A 22,450-nucleotide genomic window follows, 5' to 3' on the forward strand; every position below is an offset into this window, starting at 1 on the left:
CCGCCGTCAGCAGCAGGCTCGGGAAATGCTAATTGTAATTAAAGAGTTTATTTGAAATCACAGAGCAGAGTTTTAATCAGGATGAGAATGGAACCTTGCTGTGTGAACTTGCAGAACGCGGTTACTGAGCAAGATGGGTCTTTTTAAACAAGAGAAAGTACTCTCGAAACTGCTGGCCTGGATTTTCAGCCAGATACGCTCTTCAGCAGGAAATGAATAAAAATCCTCACTGGGACAATTATTATTATTATTTTGCCCTAATACAGCACCTCTCATTCAAGGATCCCAAAGCACTTTGCAAATGGGTAAATATAATCACCCTGGTTTGACAGAGAGATCAGTTAAAGCACAGAGGGGTAAGTGCCTCACCCCACAGCAGGTCAGATTCCCAAGCCCTTCCTTTGATCAATATATAAAGCAGCCTCCTTTAATGAGAAGTGCCGTGGAATCTAAGCCCACAAGGTGTTCAGGACCCCAGAGGATGACAACCCACTGGTATGTATCCCAAGACTGGTTAGTCAATGCATTACCCCAGGTTTAGCAAGATTTTTCAGATACTGCACAATCTTCATGTGCTACTTACCAGCGTGCAAACAGGACTCTGTCCATTCAAACTTAGACTTTGGGAAAACTGACACAGGTGGCTGTAGGCCCAGGGCACTTCCATCCAGATCCTTGAAGAGAGCCTTTCTTGAGCCTTCACATCTCATCTCAAGATATTCAAAGTCCTTGGATCCATTGATACTGATGGAGAGGAGGAGGAGTATTATTGTTGGGAAGACAGCGAGAGAAATCACATTGTACTGGCCTTCTGAAGTTATTTTCATCACTGGAAAATGCATTTTTTTTTACATACACAAATTACCACGACATTCATGTGAATTAACCTCCTTGTTAAAAAGGGGGAAAGGGAAATAAGGGATAACTGGTGAAATCTGATGATATGGAGCAGGTCTGACTTGCTCTATCATCATGAAATTCTGCAGCAATATTTGTTTTCATCATGGATGGGCCAACCCACAAAAATTAGATCTGGATCCCAACCTCCCAAATGCTGGCAGTGATCAGACTCAGAAGCCTGCTTCTGCCCTCTAGGATACAATTAATTCCCATTCACCTCTCTGTGGGAGGGGCAATAGCCCCTCAGGGGGTTGGCTCCGTTCATCGGAGGGAAAGACTAGCCACAAAATTTGTATCCAGATCCGAGCATCCTCATAAATCTCAGGGATATTCTGATTTTGCTTCATCAAACAGTTCAACACTGCAGAGAACCATAGTGCCTCAGGAGCCACTCATCAGTATCCACAGGCTTGTAACGCCTGTATCCTTCGTAGCAGGATGAAAATGGCTATGCAATACAGTTCTATCTACAGACCAAGAAATGCCCAGGTCTTTTTTACCTGTAGGTTCAACTCTTCAGAACTGAATTAAACCATGCTTACTTACTTACTTACATACATGTAAGTAGGGGGAGGGATAGCTCAGTGGTTTGAGCATTGGCCTGCTAAATCCAGGGTTGTGAGTTCAATCCTTGAGGGGGCCACTTAGGGATCTGGGGCAAAAATCAGTACTTGGTCCTGCTAGTGAAGGCAGGGGGCTGGACTTGATGACCTTTCAAGGTCCCTTCCAGTTCTAGGAGATAAGATACATAAAGGTGACAGAATTCTACAGTAATGGCTCCAAACTAGAGTTTGGAGAGACTAACAAAAACTGAAAGTAGGCCCAAGCTGGTTCTGGATGTTCTTTTGAAATGAATCTCAGCAAACTTGGGCTGAGTTTCAGGAGAGCGTGGGCCAAGCTTCGAGTGCACCTGCTGTTGGGAGGAAATCTTACAAAGAATAATGGTTCAAGAAGGAGCCAGGGACATCCTGGTAGCTGGTGTGTGTACCACTAGATAACATCTTTTGGAGTACTGCAGGGACATACAGCAGGAAAGGCAGGAAACTGATCACTAGGTCTGGAACTCCAAGTAGCCGTACCCCTCCCAGGAGTGCAGAGTGTCATGGATTCTAATACCGCTCATCTCTATTATTGATATTTATTATTTGAGTTACTATTGTGCCCAGGAGCCCTAGTCATGGATCTCATTGTGCCAGCTGCTGTCCAAACACAAAACAAAAAGATGGTCCCTGCCCCAAGAGGCTCATAATCTTAGTATAAGACAAGAGACAACAGATGGATGCGGACAGATGGAGGAGCACAAGGAAACAATGCTCTGCGATCTGTCTGATTTCTTGATTTCTGTGGAACTCCCTTACGCAAAGCCCACTGATTGGTGTTTCGAACAGGGTGAACCGATCGGTGTCTTAATAGGGCAGGGAAACAATTGGATCAAAGCTCTACTCAGCACAGCTCGAGAGATGGGGAACGAAGATCCCCCGGGGCTGGTTCAGCCCTGGCATATCTTAGCACAGCCATCATTCCAGCTTGTTACTGCCACCAGTGGGCGTTTATTCTGGCCGATGATCACCACAGTGCGACGTGCTCTCGCCATGCCCTGTCTTGCCTCCTGCTCCAGGGTAGCTTTATGGCTCTTTTGCAAGGCAGAAGCAGCACAATGAGGCCATAGAATGGGCCACAAATTGACCCACGGTTTTTAAAAGCTTGGGTTTCATAAATGTCTGCAGAGGCTCCAGAAGCAACAATAAAAGTCTGAACCTTACCCAGAGGTTTGGCAGGATGCTCAGAAATCACCTTGTATTCTGTATGTCCATCGACCACGTTTGATAACTATCAGCTTTTGCAATGCATTGTGTGTGCAGCCAGTCACAAATAGCGTAATACTGTGGACTGGATTCAATAGTGACATATAATGGGAACTGACGAGCTGGTCCGTTCACAGAAATCCACACACAAACTAATGCCCAGAGCAAAAAAAAAAAAAACGCACTGGCAGCTTGCTTGAGGGGCTCTGGATTGGAGCAGCATGGAACACCTCTGATTGGTTTTGACTGGCAATTGGGGTTCACGTTGGGCTTCAGTGCTGCAGCAAAGCTTTCGTGACAATGCCTGCGTACTCCGGTAGCCAGCTGTACAAATAAATCAACCAGCCCACGTTTCCCATGGACTCTGCACGTTTGAACTGCTGAAACCTGCTCTTTCTTCCTGATCTCTGTGCTACTATGCTCAGCAGATATGCTCTCTGGGCATGAGATAGACTGGCACACATCTGACATCTCACAGTCTGCCTGGTTCCACTCAGCGCTGCTGATGTGATCTCACAGGCAAAAATCAAACGCATTTTCCCATACAAAAAGGACACTTTAGCCACCTCATGGCTTTTTGCTGGAGCTCCTGACATGTCCTGAGGCCTGGAGTTGAGGAGTCAGCTATGTGGACAGAAAATAAAGACACTGACTACCTGAAGCTACTTTTGCTACACAGATGCTAGCAAAAGGAGAACTCCAGGAGGCTTCATTTGGAGAAACATCTAATGAACTATCCAGACTCTACGTCTTCAAATTTCAATAGGGAAAAACAACCTTGTGAAAGATCCAGGCTCTTACATGTCTAGTCCCAGACAGAAACAGTATAAAGAGTAGAGGGACAGATAGACCAAAAAAAATAGTTGTATCCACAATTTTGATTTCAACCCACTGTAGAAATTAGGTTATTTTATAACACTCAGGTCTGCACCTGAGTTCAGATTTTGAAAACCCTACATCCCCGAAGTCTGGAGGTACTGAATCTAGGTTCTGGGTTAGACCCATCTTTAGCTTAAATTCTCATCCCATCACTCCTAATGAAAGAATTAATCTTTTTGAAGATAGATGTAACCAGTAATAGAAAGTGTAGATTGTGTAGTGAGGTATAGATAGATAAAGATATGACTAGTCATGTAATTAGTAATGCATATTCACTATAAACCTTGGGGGACGAGACTACTTATTAAGAACAAAGCACACTACCTTGTTTCCAGTGTATGAAAGTAGAACTTATTCTGCTCATGGACATGTAACATCCTTGTCATCTCTGCTGTGATTGGGTACATGATGCCCACGCTGTCAGGATTTGACATAATGCAGACATCTCTGTCGTCACTATAGCAACTCTTCGTAAAACCAGTAAAGGTGACTTCTGACAAAGATAAAAACACATCTCATTGGGAGAGGTTGGCTGAATTTTCTTCAGGGATGGGAATCTGAGCCATGCATCATAAGGCCTTGTCTATATTAGAAATGTTGCTCTGGGGTAAGTAAACCAGTTTAAAATCAGTCTACTTACATCAGTGCAATTCCCAAATATGTAAATAAGTTTAAATCTTGCTTAAACTAAATCAACAGAACCACAGTTTAACCAAGCTTAAGAGTGTCTACATAAGAAGTTTGCACTCGTGTCATTAGACCAACTTTAAATTGATTTAGTTGCACTGGGGCAACTTTTCTGATATACACACAGCCTGGACGTGGCTCTGCCATGGACCAGCTGTGTGAACTGAAGCAAGTCACTTCATCTCTCTGTACTCAGTCAGTATCCCCCTCTCTATGGAACTTGCCTACTACATGGAGTGGTCAGGTGTATTACTTAACTAATGTCTGTAGAGAATCTTGAATGTGTAAAGGGCTATTTTGAATAAGAACAAGAAGTGCATTTTAAAAATGTATTTAACCCTTTTTTTGTGGCTTCTCTCTTCTTTTTAAGTGAATTATAATGCCCATGAAAGTGAAAGACTAAATTAGAGCCAGGATTAATGCAGACGGACAGGTAGTCACCCCTACCAACTCTGATAAAGTATTTCAACCCTGACCTGTAAGAAAGCGTGGTCCTGTGGTTAACATGGGACTGGAAAGATCTACGTTCAAGTCCCTCCACTATCACAGATTTTCTGTGTGACCTTGGGCAAGTCAATTAGTCTCTCTGTGCCTCATTTCCCCATCTCTAATGAGGATAACAGTTCCTAATAATCCCTCTCTCACAGGGATGTTGTCAGGTTAAAGACTGTGAAGGGCTCAAATACTATGATAATGGGGGTGACATAAGCACCTAAGCTGGACAGATCTGAAACATATCCAGCTGCTATGGTAATGCAAATAATAAAATATCATTTGGCATGTCCATTGCATTTAAACCGAGGACTCAAGGAAAGAAAGGGCGTAATAGTCTATAGCAAGGGTTTTACAGCCTTCCTCTAAAGCAGGAATTGACAACCTTTGGCACGCAGCCCATCAGGGAAATATGCTGGTGGGCCGGGATGGTTTGTTTACCTGCAGCGTCTGCAGGTTTGGCTGATCACAGCTCCCACTGGCATCGGTTCATTGTTCCAGGCCAATGGGGGCTGCGGGAAACGGCGGCCAGCACATCCCTCGGCCCACGCCACTTCCCACAATCCCCACTGGCCTGAAATGGCGAACCGCGACCAGTGGGAGCTGCGACTGGCTGAACCTGAGGATGCTGCAGGTAAACAAACCATCCCAGCCCACCAGTGGATTTCCCTGATGGGCCGCGTGGCAAAGGTTGCTGATCCCTGCTCTAAAGTCATTTGTTATTCTTCTTCTTCATTAAAATAACAACAATGGTCCTACTTTTATTTATCAGCTTGCATTAAAAAGGATCACAAAGCACTGCAAACTTTGTACATAGTAAACTAATTTTGTAAAACCCTTCACTGACTCGGTATCCTTGTCTAGACATAGATATCAATATATCAGACAGATGGATCAAATTCAGAAATCATTTCACCAAGCACTGAAATGCAGATGTCTTTGGGGTGGAATGTGGAAGATATTTAATAGCATATGGCAACACTGCACAACAGTTTGACCAGGAATTGCAGAATACGAGGTGATATCCTGGCTGCACTAAAGTCAATAGGAGTTTTGCTATTGATTTCAATGGGGTCAGGATTTCGCCCACTGTAACCATTTCAGATTGCCGGGGAGGGTGGATTTGAAGTAGGCAGAATGTAATTACCTGGGATGGGTTTTCACCAGGACACTGGGGTAATGCAAAAGGAAGACCAACCTTGTAGCTTCATGATTCCTGATACTGCTGCATAATTTCTTATTTTGTGCCATGGATTATCAGGCCACTGGCTTGGTTCAGAGGCAAATGAAGGCCACAGAATCCCAATGCGACCTCTCTGAGGATAATATGGAGCTCGATCCCTGGAAGTCAAGTTAGCTGAAAGGGGCATGATCCTGTCTTTAATGCAGTCAAAAGTTGAGCTTGTTGCAATAATGACAGAGTTTCTAAATTCTATGTATTTTTTCCCCAAACGATACTGCTTAGCAGATGGGCTGTACACCACTGGCAGAACACCCACAGCATTGTCTACTAGCATCATATTGTCCATCACTACACTGCTTTCAAGCTGGAACATGACTCCATAGTCGTAATTCTTGTAGGACAGAAAACCAGTGATTTTGGTGCAGTTTTGAAACCCATCTCCTCTGTATAAATGAACACCATGAAGGCTTGAATGGGCCACATTTTCAGCACAATACTCTCCAGCTAGGAAGCATTCTTGACCTCTGATGTGGAAGGCTATACGCTCCGAACCTGCCACGACATTGCCAAGCAGGTAAGAGCCATCTATTTTGTTCACTTTGATGCCAGCAACCCAGTTTGGTAACCCCTCTGGCTGCTTGCTGAGAATGATAAGGTTCCTGATGAGAGAATGGGTTTGGCCTTCCAAGTCAATGCCAGGACCAACCGTGTTGAACACCACGTTGTCACGCAATGAGATTCCACTGCTTGTCACTGCTTGAATGCCACCCCCACAGCTATGGTGAATGCTGGAAGAGATAATTGAGGATCCCAAAGCTATGTTACTGAAGCCAATGGCAGGAAGCTGTGATGGTCCAAAGTTCAGAATTTCAATGTTTGAGAGCCGAAGGTCACCTATAGTGTGGTAAATGAAGTGAGATGAAAGGGTGATTACAGGTAGATTGGCTTGTATGACCCCCTTTGTCAATAAGAAAATAAATAAAATGCCAAAAACAGGCATTTGTTTGCAAAACAAGAACAAGTGCTATTAAAATCTGAATGTTTTAAAGTTATTTATTACTGTTAATGTTTCTTATTTGCTGAGCACTCATTATGTGCTCAAGATTGTACAACCCATAAAAGAAGTTACAACCCCTGCTCCTGAAAGCATCCTGATCTGTTCTGGACAGGATATTTGTGATGGACTGATATGGATGGGACTGAGTGGGTGAGTTTCAACTACCTGCAAATTCCGTTCCACTGGTATTTCTGAAGCGTCCCACCAGAAGCCTCCCAGAGCAAGCCATGTCTGACTTAATCTGTATGTTGCGTGTTAGGAGCCCAACCTCAGCAGCCAACGGAACACGTCTGCCATCTTCTATGCTATGGGAACGCCCTGTGGCATTTCAAGGAGAGAAAACAGGATGAATGTCTTGGATGTTTCAGTAACCAACGCTTTGGGGATGTCTCGTCTGACAACTGATGTGTGGCTTCCTCTCAGAAGTTGCATTGCCTTTCAGGTTTGATTTTCCTCAGGGGCTCTCTGCAAGCACCAGCAAAGAGAAACAGCTCCCTGCTTGCCCCTATTTGGGATGAGAGTGTATTTTACCAACATCCTTTTGTTCCCAGTAAAGGCGAATGCTAAACCTGTTCACTGGGACCACCACATGCCAAACTGACGGACAGATTCCAACTCCGTTTTCTTGAATTATATCAGCAGGAGACATAATACCTTAGTGTGCTGCACTAAGGAACTGATCTCTTCCCTGGGGCTATGAATTCACATAGTGATCAGCCTGGTGATGATGTTAAAAACCAATTTACTATAAAAACCTTGTACTAAGATTGCATGTACAATACAACACTCTAAGAACACAGTCTTTCTAAGGAGGAAATTCACACCAGTAGAAAAGGTCCACACAAGGCCCTGACCAATGCTTAATTTTCACTTGAGTCCTTAATACGAGGTTTAAATAGAGTAAAGGTCTTTGGTCCTGTTGGGTGATATTCCCCCCAGTGCAGAAGACCTGCTCGCTCTTCTTACGCAGGCAAACTTCCTTTGACCTATAATTAGCAATTTCAATGATGGTTTCATGGAACTGTAATTGCTTACCGCAGTAAAACTCAAAGGATGAAATCCTGGCCCTACTGGAGTCAATGACAAAACTCCCACTGACTTCCGTAGAGATGGGATTACACCCGAAGTGGCTTCAGTGTCACTTCTCCTGGAGTAAGGATTGCAGCATCAAGCCCACAAGCAGAGGTTCACTATAAATGAAACATACTGCAATGCATTGAAACAATGGGGTCTTTTATTCTATCCAGCCAAAAGTGAAGTTTGGCTCTGCATGGGCTAACTACAAACGAGTTCCACTATGCCCGAAGAAATCTTAAAATGCCCAAATAATAACTATAATAAAAAGATCTGACCACCTCTTAAGATAAACCATAGCTATCTAAACATCATCCTACCACAAATAACTATCCTCATCCAACCACCCCCTAGGGTGACCAGACGTCCCGATAAAATCAGGACCGTCCCGATATTTAGGTCTTTGTCCCGTGCCCTGACCGATCTTTGGTCGGGACGCAATTTGTTCCGATATTTCGTTCCGCCGGCAGCACTCGCCTTATTTATTTATTTATTTATTTATTTTCTCTCGCTGCTCCGCCGGCAGCACTCAGCTTTTTTTTTTCTTTTTTCCTCTCGCTGCTCTGCCGGCAGCACTCAGACCCTCCTCATGTGTCCCGATATTTTCTCCCTCTCATCTGGTCACCCTACCACCCCGTGCTCCTCACACCCGTCCCTTCCTGAAAAGTGAGACAAAAGAGATGAGTCTTTAGTTGGGCAAACAGTAAATCCAAGCTCTGCTGAACCAAGGAGGTGAATGGCTCCGAGTCAAGCATAAGTCACTCAGGGCTTCTCTACACTACCCGCCGGATTGGCGGGCAGCGATCGATCCAGCAGGGGTCGATTTATCGCATCTACTATAGACGCAATAAATAGACCACTGAGCAATCTCCCCTCAATTCCAGTACTCCACCAGAACGAGAAGCGCAAGCGGAGTCGACAGGAGAGCGCCAGCTATCGACTTACCACAGTGAAGACACCGCGGTAAGTAGATCTAAATATGTTGACTTCAGCTACGCTATTCACGTAGCTAAAGTTGCATATCTTAGATCGACCGCGCGCGGTAGTGTAGACAAGCCCTAAGAGTGCCTTCGTATCACATGGAGAAAGAATCTCCTGACAATCTATCTATGACACTATATTTATTTAGTTATTCATTCTTTCTTACTTCTGACACTAACCCCTTATTGCCAAACAATACTCAGATATTGCTGCAATGCTCAGGATGAAGATGGATGTAGATATTATGCCACAGGATTCCCTGGAAACATTCACAATAGTTCTGATCCATTTAATTTATTATTGACCTGAATGGAAGTTAGCCTGAGTAAGAACTAAGTAAAAAACAATGGCCCAGATTTGCAAATACTTATTGCCAGGCATAAAACTTACTACTGTACCAGGAGGAGTCCCATTGACTTTATTATCAGTGGGCCAAATCTTGAGATCCTAATGATCTTGATTTTATATAACATCTTCTATACAAATATACTATAAAATGCTTTACAGAATTAATAATATGACTAGGTTATATAAATAACATATAAGTAAACTATGAACAATACATTTATCTCTGTAGGTAGATACATATTTCTATACATATTTTATATCTGTGTATATATATTACATATACATGTATTTTATAGTCATTTTTCAAGGTTTGAAATTCAATTTAATTTAATTTTTTTAAATAAAGTTTTTGTGAAATGTTCACCCTGTTTTTCAACTAACTAGAGTGGTGGTCCAAATTTTCTGTAATTTCAAATAAAAGAAATCAACAATTTTCCCCTTAAAATCACAGGGTTTTTTTCTCTTTATTTCAACCATCTCTGTTACACGTACACACAAAGAACCTGGGATTTTCAAAAACAGTCAGCACTGGCCTAATTCCGCTCCCACTGAAGTTAACAGTAAAACTCCCCATGCTGAGCAGCTTTGAACTTCCCACCTGCTACATAATGCAAGCATGAAGCAGCAAATAGAGAAAGAAATGAAGATGCATGAAGAAAGGAGTGGGGGTCGGGAATGTAGGTTCACAGGGAGATCTAAAATGGGCAGTTAAGGCAAGTCTGGGCCAGATATCAGAGCTGCAGAAGCAAAGGCTCTCACACCATGAGTAGTAAGAATGTGGAGAAGGATAAAGGGGAGGCAGGTGCTATATATAACAGATTTCTTACCAATATGCCTGTGGAGGAGACGTTCCTGGAATCTAATGCTGTGACCATTTATTTCTTTAAGTGTGACCACCTCAGCTTGGTGAGCGTCATAGGAGGAGGAACTGATGACAATGTTTCCACCAGGACTCCAGTCCACTTCATCCTCGACCCAAATCCTGTAACCCCACAAAAGTTAAGTGATATGCTGTTTAAGCTATGAGAAAGGCTATATTTGTGGAATTCCTGAAAGAGATCAGTAATCTTGCCACGGCAAAACTAGCAAAGAATACCCAATAAGGTATATAAACCCACCTCCTTTAGTACATTGACATATATATTTCTAAGAAGTTTGATAAGAGGAATACAGAAAGTCGGATGAGAAACATGGCCTGCATGAGCCATCATCTCAGCCACTAATCTGCTGAAATACTGAGCTAGGCTTTCATTTCTCTCATCTTAACTAATTAAGTAATTCCTCCTTTTAGTTGTCAGCTCTCCTCTGACGCATTGCTGACTCATGGTTGGAAATTGAAATGCAGCCTACAATACTCAGAAACTTACTGTAACTCAGTTTATTCAATATAAAAACCCTTCCCCTAGCTTAAAGTTCTTCCATTGATTTGCCCATGTCCTGTATCTAATCTTATTTCTTCCTGGCAATCTAGGTTCTTATTAGAACTGCTCAAACATTGTATGTGAATAAGTTATTTTTGACTGAAAATGGCTTTTTTGTTGAAATGGGAATGTCTTTTGGGGTTTTATCTACCTTAGGTATTTACAGGGCCCCATCAGCACAATATCTGTGAGCTTCATAATCTTTACTGCAATAACTCTGTGAGGTAGAGAAATGATATTATCTCCATTTAACAGGCAGGGAACTGAAGCACAGAAAGGCTAAGTGACTTGCTTAAGGTCACACAGGCAGTCTGTGGCAGAGCAGGGACTTGAACCCTAAATCCTAGTGCCCTAACCATTGGACCATTCTTCCTCTCACCCTTTTTTTTCCATTGAAAAATGACAAAACTGAACATTTTTCTCTGAAAACCAAAACAATGTTAGGTTTTCATATGAATCTTGACAGGAAAAAACAAAACAAACATTTTCTGACCAGCTTTAGTTCTTTTACCATTACCGTCACTATGGTACCTGAGGCCTGTTCTCTGGTCCATTCTCTATGCTCCTAAATAACAAGATTTCCTTCCTCATAGTGTCTCCTCAGTGGGTAATAAATCCTGTACTATGCCCACCACTATCAGAACTGTTTCTCTGCATCCACTGTAAGGGATCCCCATCAAATCTTATCTGAAAACCCATGACTTCTCCTTGACTTCAGCATCCTCTTTCATAAATGTCCCACTTTGATATACTGCATCAGCCTTTACTAACCTGCTTTACACTAAAGAAAGGCAAACGTAAAAGACAAAGTATGTAAATGTGTGGTTACGGCATTGGATTGGGACTTGTTAGATCTGAGTTCAATTTCTTGCTGTGCCACGATTTCCCTGTATGACCATGGACAACTCACTTCATCTCTTTGTGCCTCTGTTTCCCATCTCTAAAACAGGGATGATAACACTTCTTTCTCCAACCCATGATCTGTCTTGTGGTCACCTGCTGAGGCTGACCAGGGAGTCACCTGACAGGAGACTGGTAGGTAATACAGGACAGAAGTTGCTCTCTTTGTTCTCTCTTTGGCCATTTTCACTAGCTTATGGTGAAGGAAGCTGCTGTAGAAGCCAGATAAGGCTGGGGTGGGAGGGCTGGACCCTGACTTCCTGAATACAGATGGTCCCCCAAGTACCCCCAAGGGAACGGTGAGCTGCAGTGAGGGGAAATGCAGATAGGGTTTATTATTTTTGTATGGACCTGTGTATTTCTAAGTAAAGAGCAGCAGAGTTGTAGACCTCTGTGCAAAACATCTGTGTGCGTGATATGCCACAACTACCATGTGCCTCCTGAGAGTCCGAGAAGGCTTGCGTCTTTGGTGGGATTCTGAGAGAGGGTGTGTTTAAGTTACAGGGGGAGTCAGAGGAGCCAGCACTGGTTCCAGAGGCTGGACAGCTGGGCTGTCCGGTCACAGCTCTTAGGAGGGAGCATTAGACAGAGAAGTCTGCACTCCAAGTGTGCTTAGGGGACCCAAAACTGGGACACTGCGTGGGCTCTGTTCAGAATCTGGAGGCTTAAAACACCCAGGGATCCAGAGGCTAGTGGATGTGTAACACTAGCAAAATGGACCCTTATTTCAGCTGGGGCTTCTAGATGTGACCACAACAGCAGAAGTGAACACAGAAAGCCAAATTCATTACCTGGAGGCATGTCTGGGCAAAACCTCACCTTTCATTGCCAGGTGCAATGTCACTTCCAAGATGTGTCCAGGATTTCCTAGGGTAAGCGCTATGAATCTGCACCTTCCCATAAACCCCTGGAACAGAGATATAAAGTCAAAAGCTAAGGAAGGAGCAGGACTTCTGCTGAACTCAGAGCGCTAATGGCTTAATGCAAGGAAAAATTTGTCATGTGTGTTCAAAAGAGTTTTGAAGATTTCAATACATTTTGCACCTGGACTAGCTAGACCTGAGAGAATCACATGAACATTCATTTGAATTTCAAAGTGAATACTGCCCGTATTCAGGACTAGAAATAAGTAATTAGTAAAATAATACGGCTGCAGCTTACAAAGACAAGTAGACCATTTAATCACAGAACTCCCATGAAACTGGCTTTCAACATCTTAACCTAAGTACATAAGTAAATACTACATTAAAAAAAATAATAATAATAGTAGAACTGACTGAACAACAGAATTTCTGTCGTGGGAAATTTTGATATTTCAACATTTGCTTTTTGTTCCAAATCAGGATGAAAAATTGAAATAGTGAAACTTTTCAGATAATGAAGCATTGCAAAATATTTCAATTTGGAAATGGTGAAACATTTTGTTTCAGCACTTTCTACTAAAAAAAACATTTCAGTGTTCCCAAATGTTGAACTGACCTGAAACATTTAGAGTCAATTCAACCTTATGCTGTATTTCCCTATGATGGCATCTTGCCTTATGGGAGTTGCAGTTCAGGTGCCTGATGCCCCCATTCTCCCCTACGGGCCAGGCTCCTTTGCCAGACTACATCTCCCATGATGCACCATGTCACTTGGTTAGAAGGGAGGCTGAATTGCATCATGGGAAATGTAGTTCAGTCAGGGAACCCATGAGGGAAAGTGCCACCACAAGGAAAAACACAGTTTAATGTGAACTGACTCAAACTGAAACTTTTTGGACCATTTCAACAAATTGAAATATTTCAGTTCAGGTCAAACTACTGGTTTATTAGATATTCTGATGCCGGGCTCCCTCAGTGTCCCCTGCTGAAGCTTTTCTACTTTGGATAAATACGTAAAGAGTCAATGGGCCAGAGAGAGAGAAAGAATATCACTTTAGAGCCTGATGGTTAGAGCACTCAGCCAAGATGTGGGAGAGCCAGGATTCATTCCCCTTTCTCCAATGATTCTTTATTTATTAATCCAGAGCACAAAAGCTTCAACAGGAGAGACTGAGGGAGCCTAATATCAGTATGTCCCATAGGCCAGTGGATAGGGGACTCACCTAAGAGGCTTCAAGTCCCTGTTTAAATCCCTCCCACCCTGAACCAAGGGATCTCACCTACCAGGTGAGTGCCCTAACCACTGGGCCAAAGGAGGTTGCTATCATTGCCTGCAAAAAAAAAATAATAATAATAATATAGGCACCTAACTCCTGAGAATCCCAAGAAGAGGGAGGCACCTCCCTTCAGCCAGCATATAGATGCTGAATTCTTTGGGACTGGTGGGGCAACCCCTCTCGTTGGCATCTTGAATTGGCTAGGTTAGGTGGGGAGCTGACTAGCATGCTGGCTTTTGTAGAAGTCATTCTTAGGTGCCTAGCTCCCTCCATTCATGTGAAGCCTGAATGTCTAACTCAGGCTTAGTGGATCCCAGTCATTTTCTAGGTGCCTAAGTTCCTTTGTGAACATAGCTCATAGCCCAGATTTTCTGTTGCCCATTTTTGTGCTTCAGGGTCATCCATCCTCCTTTCACCATAAGTAGGCACACGTCTGTACAGATAACATTAGAAAATGGGGTCTACCACCATCAGAAACATAACAACATTATGAAACCAGAAGATCAGACAAATTTGGATGTCTGAAAACATCTATGTTTGGAAATCTGAAAACAACGTGTGGCTTTATGAAAAGAGATTAACCCAACGTGACTCTGCATCCTTTCAGCTTTAGCTTTGGTTTATCAAATGACACCCATGAGTCAGATCCTGAGGTCCTTAACTCAGGCAACCTCTCACAGACTTCAGTGGAATTTTGCCTGGAAAAAAATACTGAATAAAGTCTCCAGGATTTGGCTTTATAAGGGTAGAATGGGAAATATTCTTCTTAGCTTCATCTTAAAAACTGTCTCTCTCTCACTGAGGCACTTTTCTGCAAATAGATGGTGGGGCACTACGCAGTACCAGGCTCAACAGCAGTAGACTGGTTATTCCACAATGTGATTTTTCCATGAAAAAGCAAATATGTTTTTCATACCAACAGTTCCTGGGTGGACACTGATTCCATCCAAACGATCACAATAAACTCCCTCAGATGCCCGAAGAAGGATCAATAGCTTCATTCCTCTTTCTAGGGGATGCTGAAAAGTACCTGTAATAAAGAAAAGGGGGGGAGGGAAGTTTCAGTGGCCGTTGTGATAATGAAAGAAAGAGAAGAGTATATATTAGAAGAACTGAATTTTTTTTTTTTTTTAGAAGATATGCTCTATTTCAAACAGGAGTTAATTCAGGGAAGTCCTACGGCATGTGTTGTACAGGATGTCAGACTAGATGATCACAATGGTCCCTTGTGACTTTAGAATCCATGAATCTATGAAGAAGGCTGAGTTTAGTGATATATGCCTCAATTAAGCAAACTATATGTGTATCCTTCATCGTATGATATCTCACAGATAGAAGGTAATTTTATGGAACTCCGAAACATGCTGAAGAAGAAGAATGTCTAAGAGGTCTTCTCAGAGATCTTTCCTGTCCCAAGAGCAAAGGAAGTCAGAATGCAGAAGATTCTGGAGGTGAACTGTTAGATAAGTAAGAGGTGTAGAGTGCAGGGTTTTGGTTTTGTGGAACACTGGTCCACCTTCTATAGGGAGAGGGGGCTGAATAGTTTGGAAGACCTCCACCACAGTGGGGACAGACTAGCTAGAGTAGTCAGGAAGGCATTAAACTAATAACAAAAGGGGAGGGCAAAAAAAGGGGAAGATATGAGCACTCAGCACAAAATCGAGATTTTGATAAAATTAATCAAGGAACAAAAGGACACAAAGAGAAGAAATTCTTGAATTGCCTATACACCAACGGTAGAAGCCTGGGTAACAAACAAGGGGAAATGAAATTGCTCATTTATGAGCATAAACTAAATCTAGTTAGTATTATTGAAACCTGGTGGGATGATTCCCATGATTGGAAGGTTAAAATTAATGGTAATACCTATTTAGGAAGGACTGAGTGGACAAAAGGGGAGGGGAAGTGGCACTTTATGTCAAAAATGGCATTACCTGTTTCTGAGTCACTTATAACTTGGAAGACAATCAACTTGAATGCTTATGGATCAAAGTCCAAACAGATAAAGCACAAGATGGGATAGTAGTTGGTGTCTGCTGCATACCTCCAAATTACACTAGGGATCAGGGTAACCGGTGCCTTACGTTTCTATCTATAATGTGTAGGAAAAAGTTATATGATCATGGGGAACTTCAATTTGAGTGACATAAGCTGGAGTTTTGATGCTGTCAGGATTAAAACATCCTTGAAATTTCTAAGGGTACGTCCAGACTACCCGCTGTATCTGCGGGTAGCGATCAATTTATCTGGAATCGATATATCGTGTCTCGTTAAGACGCGATATATCGATCCCCGAACGCGCTCCCTGTCGATTCCGGAACTCCACCGGAGCGAGCAGCGGTAGCGGAGTCGACGGGGGAGCCGAGGCCATCGATCCCGCGCCGTGAGGACGGGAGGTAAATCGGAATAAGATATGTCGACTTCAGCTACGGTTTTCCCGTAGCTGAAGTTGCGTATCTTACATTGACATCCCACCCCCCCAGTGTAGACCAGGCCTTAATATTATAGATGATAATTTCCTAACTCAAAAAGTGTTGCATCCAACATGGGGGGATTCTATATTAGGCCTCATCTTGACAGATAAAGAGGAACTGATCACAAAACTAAAAATTAATGGTAACTTTGGTAGACGTGATCATGACTAGATCACATTTATAATGTGCAAATAGAATAAAGTCCAGACCAGTGATATACATGCTTGGTGTTTTAAAAGGGCCAATTTTTGAAGCTTAAAACAATTATGAGCCAAAGCAGCTGGGAGGAAGAATTTAATCAGAAAAATGTGAATGATAATTGGGAATTGTTTAAGAATACTTCGTGCAACTACAGGTTTTTGTGTATCTAGTAATCAAGGAGGAAGGCCATATTGGTTAAAAATGACCTTGTTTAGAGGGGACGTGAAGGCACCTATAACAATTATTTATATATATATATATATATATATATATAAAATGAAAGAAAGGTAAAGTTGAACATAATGAATATAAATTGGATGCTAAAAATTGTAGAAAATCGATAGGGAAAGCAAAGGAACACAAGGAGAAATCTTTGGCCTACAGAGTTAAGGATAATAAGTAGGAGTTTTTAAAGCATATTAGGAACAAAATGAATCCTGATATTGGTATTTGTCCATTACAAGATGAACATAGTAGCATTAACAATAATGCAGAAAAGTCAGACGTGTTCAATAAATATTTCTGTTGTTTATTTGGAAAAAAACAGATGATGTAGTCATAGCCTATGATAGCCCTCTTTCCATTCCACTGGTATCTTGGGAGGATGTTAGAAGCTACACAAGTTAGATATTTTAAATCAGAAGGTACGGAGAACTCACCTCCAAGAATTTCAAAAAAGCTTGTTGAGGAGCTCACTGCACCATTTATGTTGTGGGGAGGGATAGCTCAGTGGTTTGAGCATTGGCCTCCTAAATCCAAGGTTGTAAGTTTACTCCTTGAGAGGGCCAGGGTAAAAATCTGTCTGGGGAGTGGTCCTGCCTTGAGCAGGGGGTTGGACTAGATGACCTCCTGAGGTCCCTTCCAACCCTGATATTCTATGTTGCTTTTCAAAAAGTCTTGGAACACTGGGGAAGTTCAAGAAGACTGGGAGACAGCTAATGTAAAAAAAGGTAAATGGGATGACCTAGGTAATTATAGGCCTGTCAGTCTGACATCAGTCCCATGCAAGATAATGGAGCAGCTGATACAGGACTCAATTAATAAAAAATTAAAGGAAGGTAATAAAATTAATGCCGATCAACATGGATTTATGGAAAATAGATCCTGTCAAACTAACTTATCTTTTTTTTTTTATGAGGTCACAAGTTTGGTTGATAAAGATAATAGAGTTGATGTAATATACTTAGACTTGGTATCGCATGACATTTTGAGTAAAATACTAGAAAGATATAAAATTAATATGGCTCACCTTAAATGGATTAAACACTGGCTAAATGATAGGTCTCAAAATGTAATGTAAACAGGAAATCATCATCAAAGAGGTGTGTTTCTAGTGGGTCCTGCAAAGACTGGTTCTTGGCCCTATGCTATTTAATATTTTTATTAATGGCCTGGAAGAAAACATAAAATCATCACTGATAAAATTTGCAGATGACACAAAACTTGGGGGAGTGGTAAATAATGAAGAGGATCACTGACAAAGAGCAATCTGGATTGTTTGGTATGCTGGGTGCGAGCAAACAACATGCATTTTAATATGGCTAAATGTAAATGTATATATCTAGAAACAAATGATGTAGGCCATCTTTACAGCATGTGGGACTCTATCCTGGGAAGCAGTGACTCTGAGCAAGATTTGAGGGTAGTGATGGATACTTAGGTGAACACGAACGCCCTGTGCAACACAGTGGCCAAAAGGGCTAATGCAATCCTGGGATGCATAACCAGGGGAATCACAAGTAGGAGTAAAGAGGTTATTTTACCTCTGTATTTGGCACTGGTGCAACTGCTGATGGAATACTGTCTCCTGTTTTGGTGTCCATAATTCAAGAAGGATGTTGATAAATTGGAGAGGGTACAGAGAAAAGCCACAAGAATGATTAAAGGATTAGAAAATATGCCTTATAGTTATTGATCTCCTTGAGTCTATCTAATTAGCTTAACAAAGAGAAGGTTAAGGGGTGACTTGATTACAATCGATAAGTACCTACAATGGGAACAAATATTTAATATTTGCTTCAGTCTAGCAAAAAAAAGGTATAACATGCTCCAATGGCTGGAAGCTGAAGCTAGACAAATTGAGACTGGAAATCAGGTGTAAATTTTTCACACTTTACCAAGGGTTGTGGTGATTCTCCATCACTGGCAATTTTAAAATCAAGATTGGATTTAAAAAAAAAATCTCTAAAAAATATTTTGGGGAAGATCTATGGCTTTTGTTATACAGGAGGTCAGACTAGATAATCACAGTGGTCCCTTCTGGCCTTGGGAGACAGGCCAGTGCTTGCCTACAGACACCGCCCCGCCCCCGACCTGAAGCAAATACTCACCAGCAACTACACACCACACAACAAAAACACCAACCCAGGACCCAAACCCTGCTACAAACCCCGGTGCCAACTCTGTCCACATATCTATTCAAGGGACCCATCATAGGACCTAATCACATCAGCCACACCACCAGGGGCTCATTCACCTGCACATCTACCAATGTGATATATGCCATCATGTGCCAGCAATGCCCCTCTGCCGTGTACATTGGCCAAACCGGACAGTCTCTACGCAAAAGAATAAATGGACACAAATCTGACGTCAGGAATCATAACATTCAAAAGCCAGTAGTAGAACACTTCAATCTCTCTGGTCACTCAATAACTGCCCTAAACGTGGCAATTCTTCAACAAAAAAACTTCAAAAACAGACTCCAATGTGAAGCTGCAGAAATGGAATTAATCTGCAAACTGGATACCATCAGATTAGGCCTGAATAAAGACTGGGAGTGGTTGGGTCATTACAAAACCTAAACTTAATTTCCCCAATACTAATTTCTCCCTACTGTTACTCACACCTTCTTGCCAACTGTCTGTAATGGGCCACTCTCTTACCACTTCAAAAGTTATTTTTCCTCCCTTGGTATCCTGTTGTTAATTAATTTATCTCGTTAGACTGACCTCAAACTTGGTAAAGCAACCCCCATCCTTTCATGTGTTTATACTTGCTCCTGTATTTTTCACTTCATGCATCCGATGAAGTGGGTTCTAGCCCACAAAAGCTTATGCCCAAATAAATTTGTTAGTCTCTAAGGTGCCACAAGGACTCCTTGTTGTTTTTGCTAACACAACTACCACTCTGAAACCTTCTGACCTTGGAAATTTAAGAATGTGCTTATGTTCATATTTAGTCATCAAAGCATTTAAGCATGTGCTTAACTTTAACTTCACATTGACTTCACTGTGATTAAGCATATACTGAAGTGCTTTGCTGAATTTGATCTATAAATCAGACTTTATCCATGGGTTATGTACCTATGTTTAAAGTTAGAGGCTCTTGAAAATAGTCTATATACACTAAAACTAAACTGGTAAGGTTTGATAATACATGAAGCCCACACATAATACATTGAAACCTCATTAAGAATACTGAGCACACTTACTAGCCCTCTGTATCCCATAGTTACAATGAAATTCCACATCAAGGTCCAAATGTGTGAGCTAACAGAGAAAATATCTGTCTGGGAAGTAGCAAAATATTAGAAGCTGTAAATACTTTAACCAGTTCTATAAAAATATGTTATTGAAACCAATTTATGTCCAGCGCTGCCAGATTTATCATGCAAATTAAAATGAAAGAGAATAAACCATGTAGCATGCTTTGTAGTTTATCTCCCATGCAATGCATATCAATTAAGCAAAAAGAGTTTGTTCTACAAAAGCTAAATACATATATAGGCAGTGTTGCCTAGTGATTAGGACCAGGATGACAGAGATATGTATTTCTACTCCTCCCACTAACTCATTATTATCAAACTTAGCATGACCCCTGGCCAACATTTTTGGCACTTAAGACCTTATTTTCAGAGGTCTTGAGCACTCACAACTCCCATTGGAGATAGAAACAACAAGGAGTCCGGTGGCACCTTAAAGACTAACAGATTTATTTGGGCATAAGCTTTTGTGGGTAAAAAACCTCACTTCTTCAGATGCAGTTTTTTCAGTGAGGTTTTTTTTACCTATGAAAGCTTATGCCCAAATAAATCTGTTAGTCTTTAAGATGCCACTGGACTCATTGTTGTTGTGGATACAGACTAACATGGCTACCCCCGATACTGGAGAGAGAGGTATGCAGTATCTGTGACCTACCAGTAAAGACATGTGACTCTCATTAAGTTATCTGATGAGTTTATGGGGTTAATTCTTAGCTTATGCCTCTGGTACTTATATAACCCCCATTAGCATAGTATTTGAGCATCTCATGATACCCCAGGGAAGTAGGCAGATACAGTCAGATGGGGAACTGTGGCATACAGAAACTAAGTAGCTTCCTCAAGGTCACATAGGATGTCAAAGGCAGAGCTGGGAATTGAACTTGAGTCTCTGAAGTCTTTACTTAGCACTTTTAACCACTGGACCATCCTTTTCCTTCCTCCACCCATATGCTTTCTTTTCAGGTGTAATATTATCAGTTCTAAACCACACCCAGTAAAATGCTCTTCCAGGCCAACAGAAAGATGTTAATAGAGCAGAAGAGAAGAAAATGTTCAGAAAATTTTGGAGTGCGATGTTGCTCTTATCTTGTGGTGATAAGTCTGTACAGTAAACCGTATTCCAACTGTGACTTCATTTATTTCACCAAGGGTAGTTTACAGTCTCAGAAGAAAATGGCCTAGCACTAAACAGATACAAGGGAGGAAAAAGTAGGACAATTTGTGCCCTAGAGAAATATACGCAGAGTCCAGTAAAAGAGTTCAGCGTTCCTCTAAAATTAGAGATTAAATCAATTATGCAACACAAAACCGCAGCAGATGTAGAATAAAATAAATAAATCTGTGCAAAATTAGCCAGCCTGTGATGTTCTTTTCATATTTAAAAATTGCAGTTTTGGTGAAACATATATATACGAATAAGAGCGAGAGAAAACTTTGTATCCTAAAGAAACACTCCTCTTTAAGAGCCTTTAAAAATAAATAAATGAATTAATTAGCAAATTCCCTAGCAGTGCCAGACTGACATTTCTGGAGATTTAAGTCCTCTATGTATCACCTGAACAGGTGCAGTACAGGAAGCACAATCTTCCTCCACTCTATAGCTAATGCATCTCATACCTTTGCTGCTGGTCCTTCCTCTAGAGCAAGGAGGGAAGTCATTTTTTCATGGTCCAGTCAATCCTTGGCCTCTTTGCTGAGACTACCAATAACTGGTGTGAATACCTTTCCACTAGGAATTGGACCGTGACCAGCGATTCTTTTCAGAAAGGACAGCAGACATACAACATGTAAACTACAACTTTCAGCCACTAAAGATCTAAGCCTAAAGCTTTGTAGCCCATTCCTAAACCCCCCAAGTCATCCTTACTTCCTTGGATGATGTTCTCAACCACTCTGAGACCCCACACACCATGTTGGAGCCTTTCGGTTATACCTCATCCATTATGAACTTTTTCTAACCACAACCATACCCCACCAAGTTGGGGATTTATAATTTTTGGTGAGATATTTTTTCCTGGTGATTATACATTTTTTTACCTTTATATATGTTTGTGTGTATGAATTGGTTGGTCAACATAAATTCATTGGAAAGATCCATGTGAATACAACCGAATCTCAGCTTACATTTTTTTAAAAAAAGAAGTACATTTCTAATGGTTGTGGAGAAAAGCTTGAAAGTGTGAACCCTACATGCTCCACTCCCAGAAGGGATATTTATAAAAGACCCCAAAATGTATGTCTTTAAACGATAATTCTTAAGCCATTCTCATCATTTTTAATGCTATGTGTTGCCAACACTATCACACTTATCAACTCTGCAGGGGTGTTGGGAGGACTGATCTGTTATGTCTGTACAGTGTTCTGAAAGACCGCAGTGTTCATAGATTCATAGATTCATAGATTCTAGGACTGGAAGGGACCTCG

The 22,450-nt window shown here is 41.6% G+C and overlaps 1 protein-coding gene across 1 annotated transcript in view; it reads right to left on the reverse strand.

Annotated features, from left to right (window-relative positions):
• PKHD1 (PKHD1 ciliary IPT domain containing fibrocystin/polyductin) overlaps positions 1-22,450 on the reverse strand; it is a 323,564-nt gene that overhangs the window by 91,168 nt on the left and 209,946 nt on the right. Inside the window, exons 42-48 of the mRNA XM_029911885.1 lie at positions 14,784-14,897; positions 12,547-12,634; positions 10,234-10,388; positions 7,169-7,321; positions 5,962-6,840; positions 3,909-4,077; positions 584-744 (exon numbers count right to left, since the gene is read on the reverse strand). Coding sequence (XP_029767745.1) covers positions 584-744; positions 3,909-4,077; positions 5,962-6,840; positions 7,169-7,321; positions 10,234-10,388; positions 12,547-12,634; positions 14,784-14,897 — 1,719 coding nt within the window. The remainder of the gene's footprint in view (positions 1-583; positions 745-3,908; positions 4,078-5,961; positions 6,841-7,168; positions 7,322-10,233; positions 10,389-12,546; positions 12,635-14,783; positions 14,898-22,450) is intronic.

Source organism: Terrapene carolina, unplaced genomic scaffold (assembly GCF_002925995.2).
Source record: "Terrapene carolina triunguis isolate 2854851 unplaced genomic scaffold, T_m_triunguis-2.0 Scaffold42, whole genome shotgun sequence".
Taxonomy (NCBI): domain Eukaryota; kingdom Metazoa; phylum Chordata; order Testudines; family Emydidae; genus Terrapene; species Terrapene triunguis.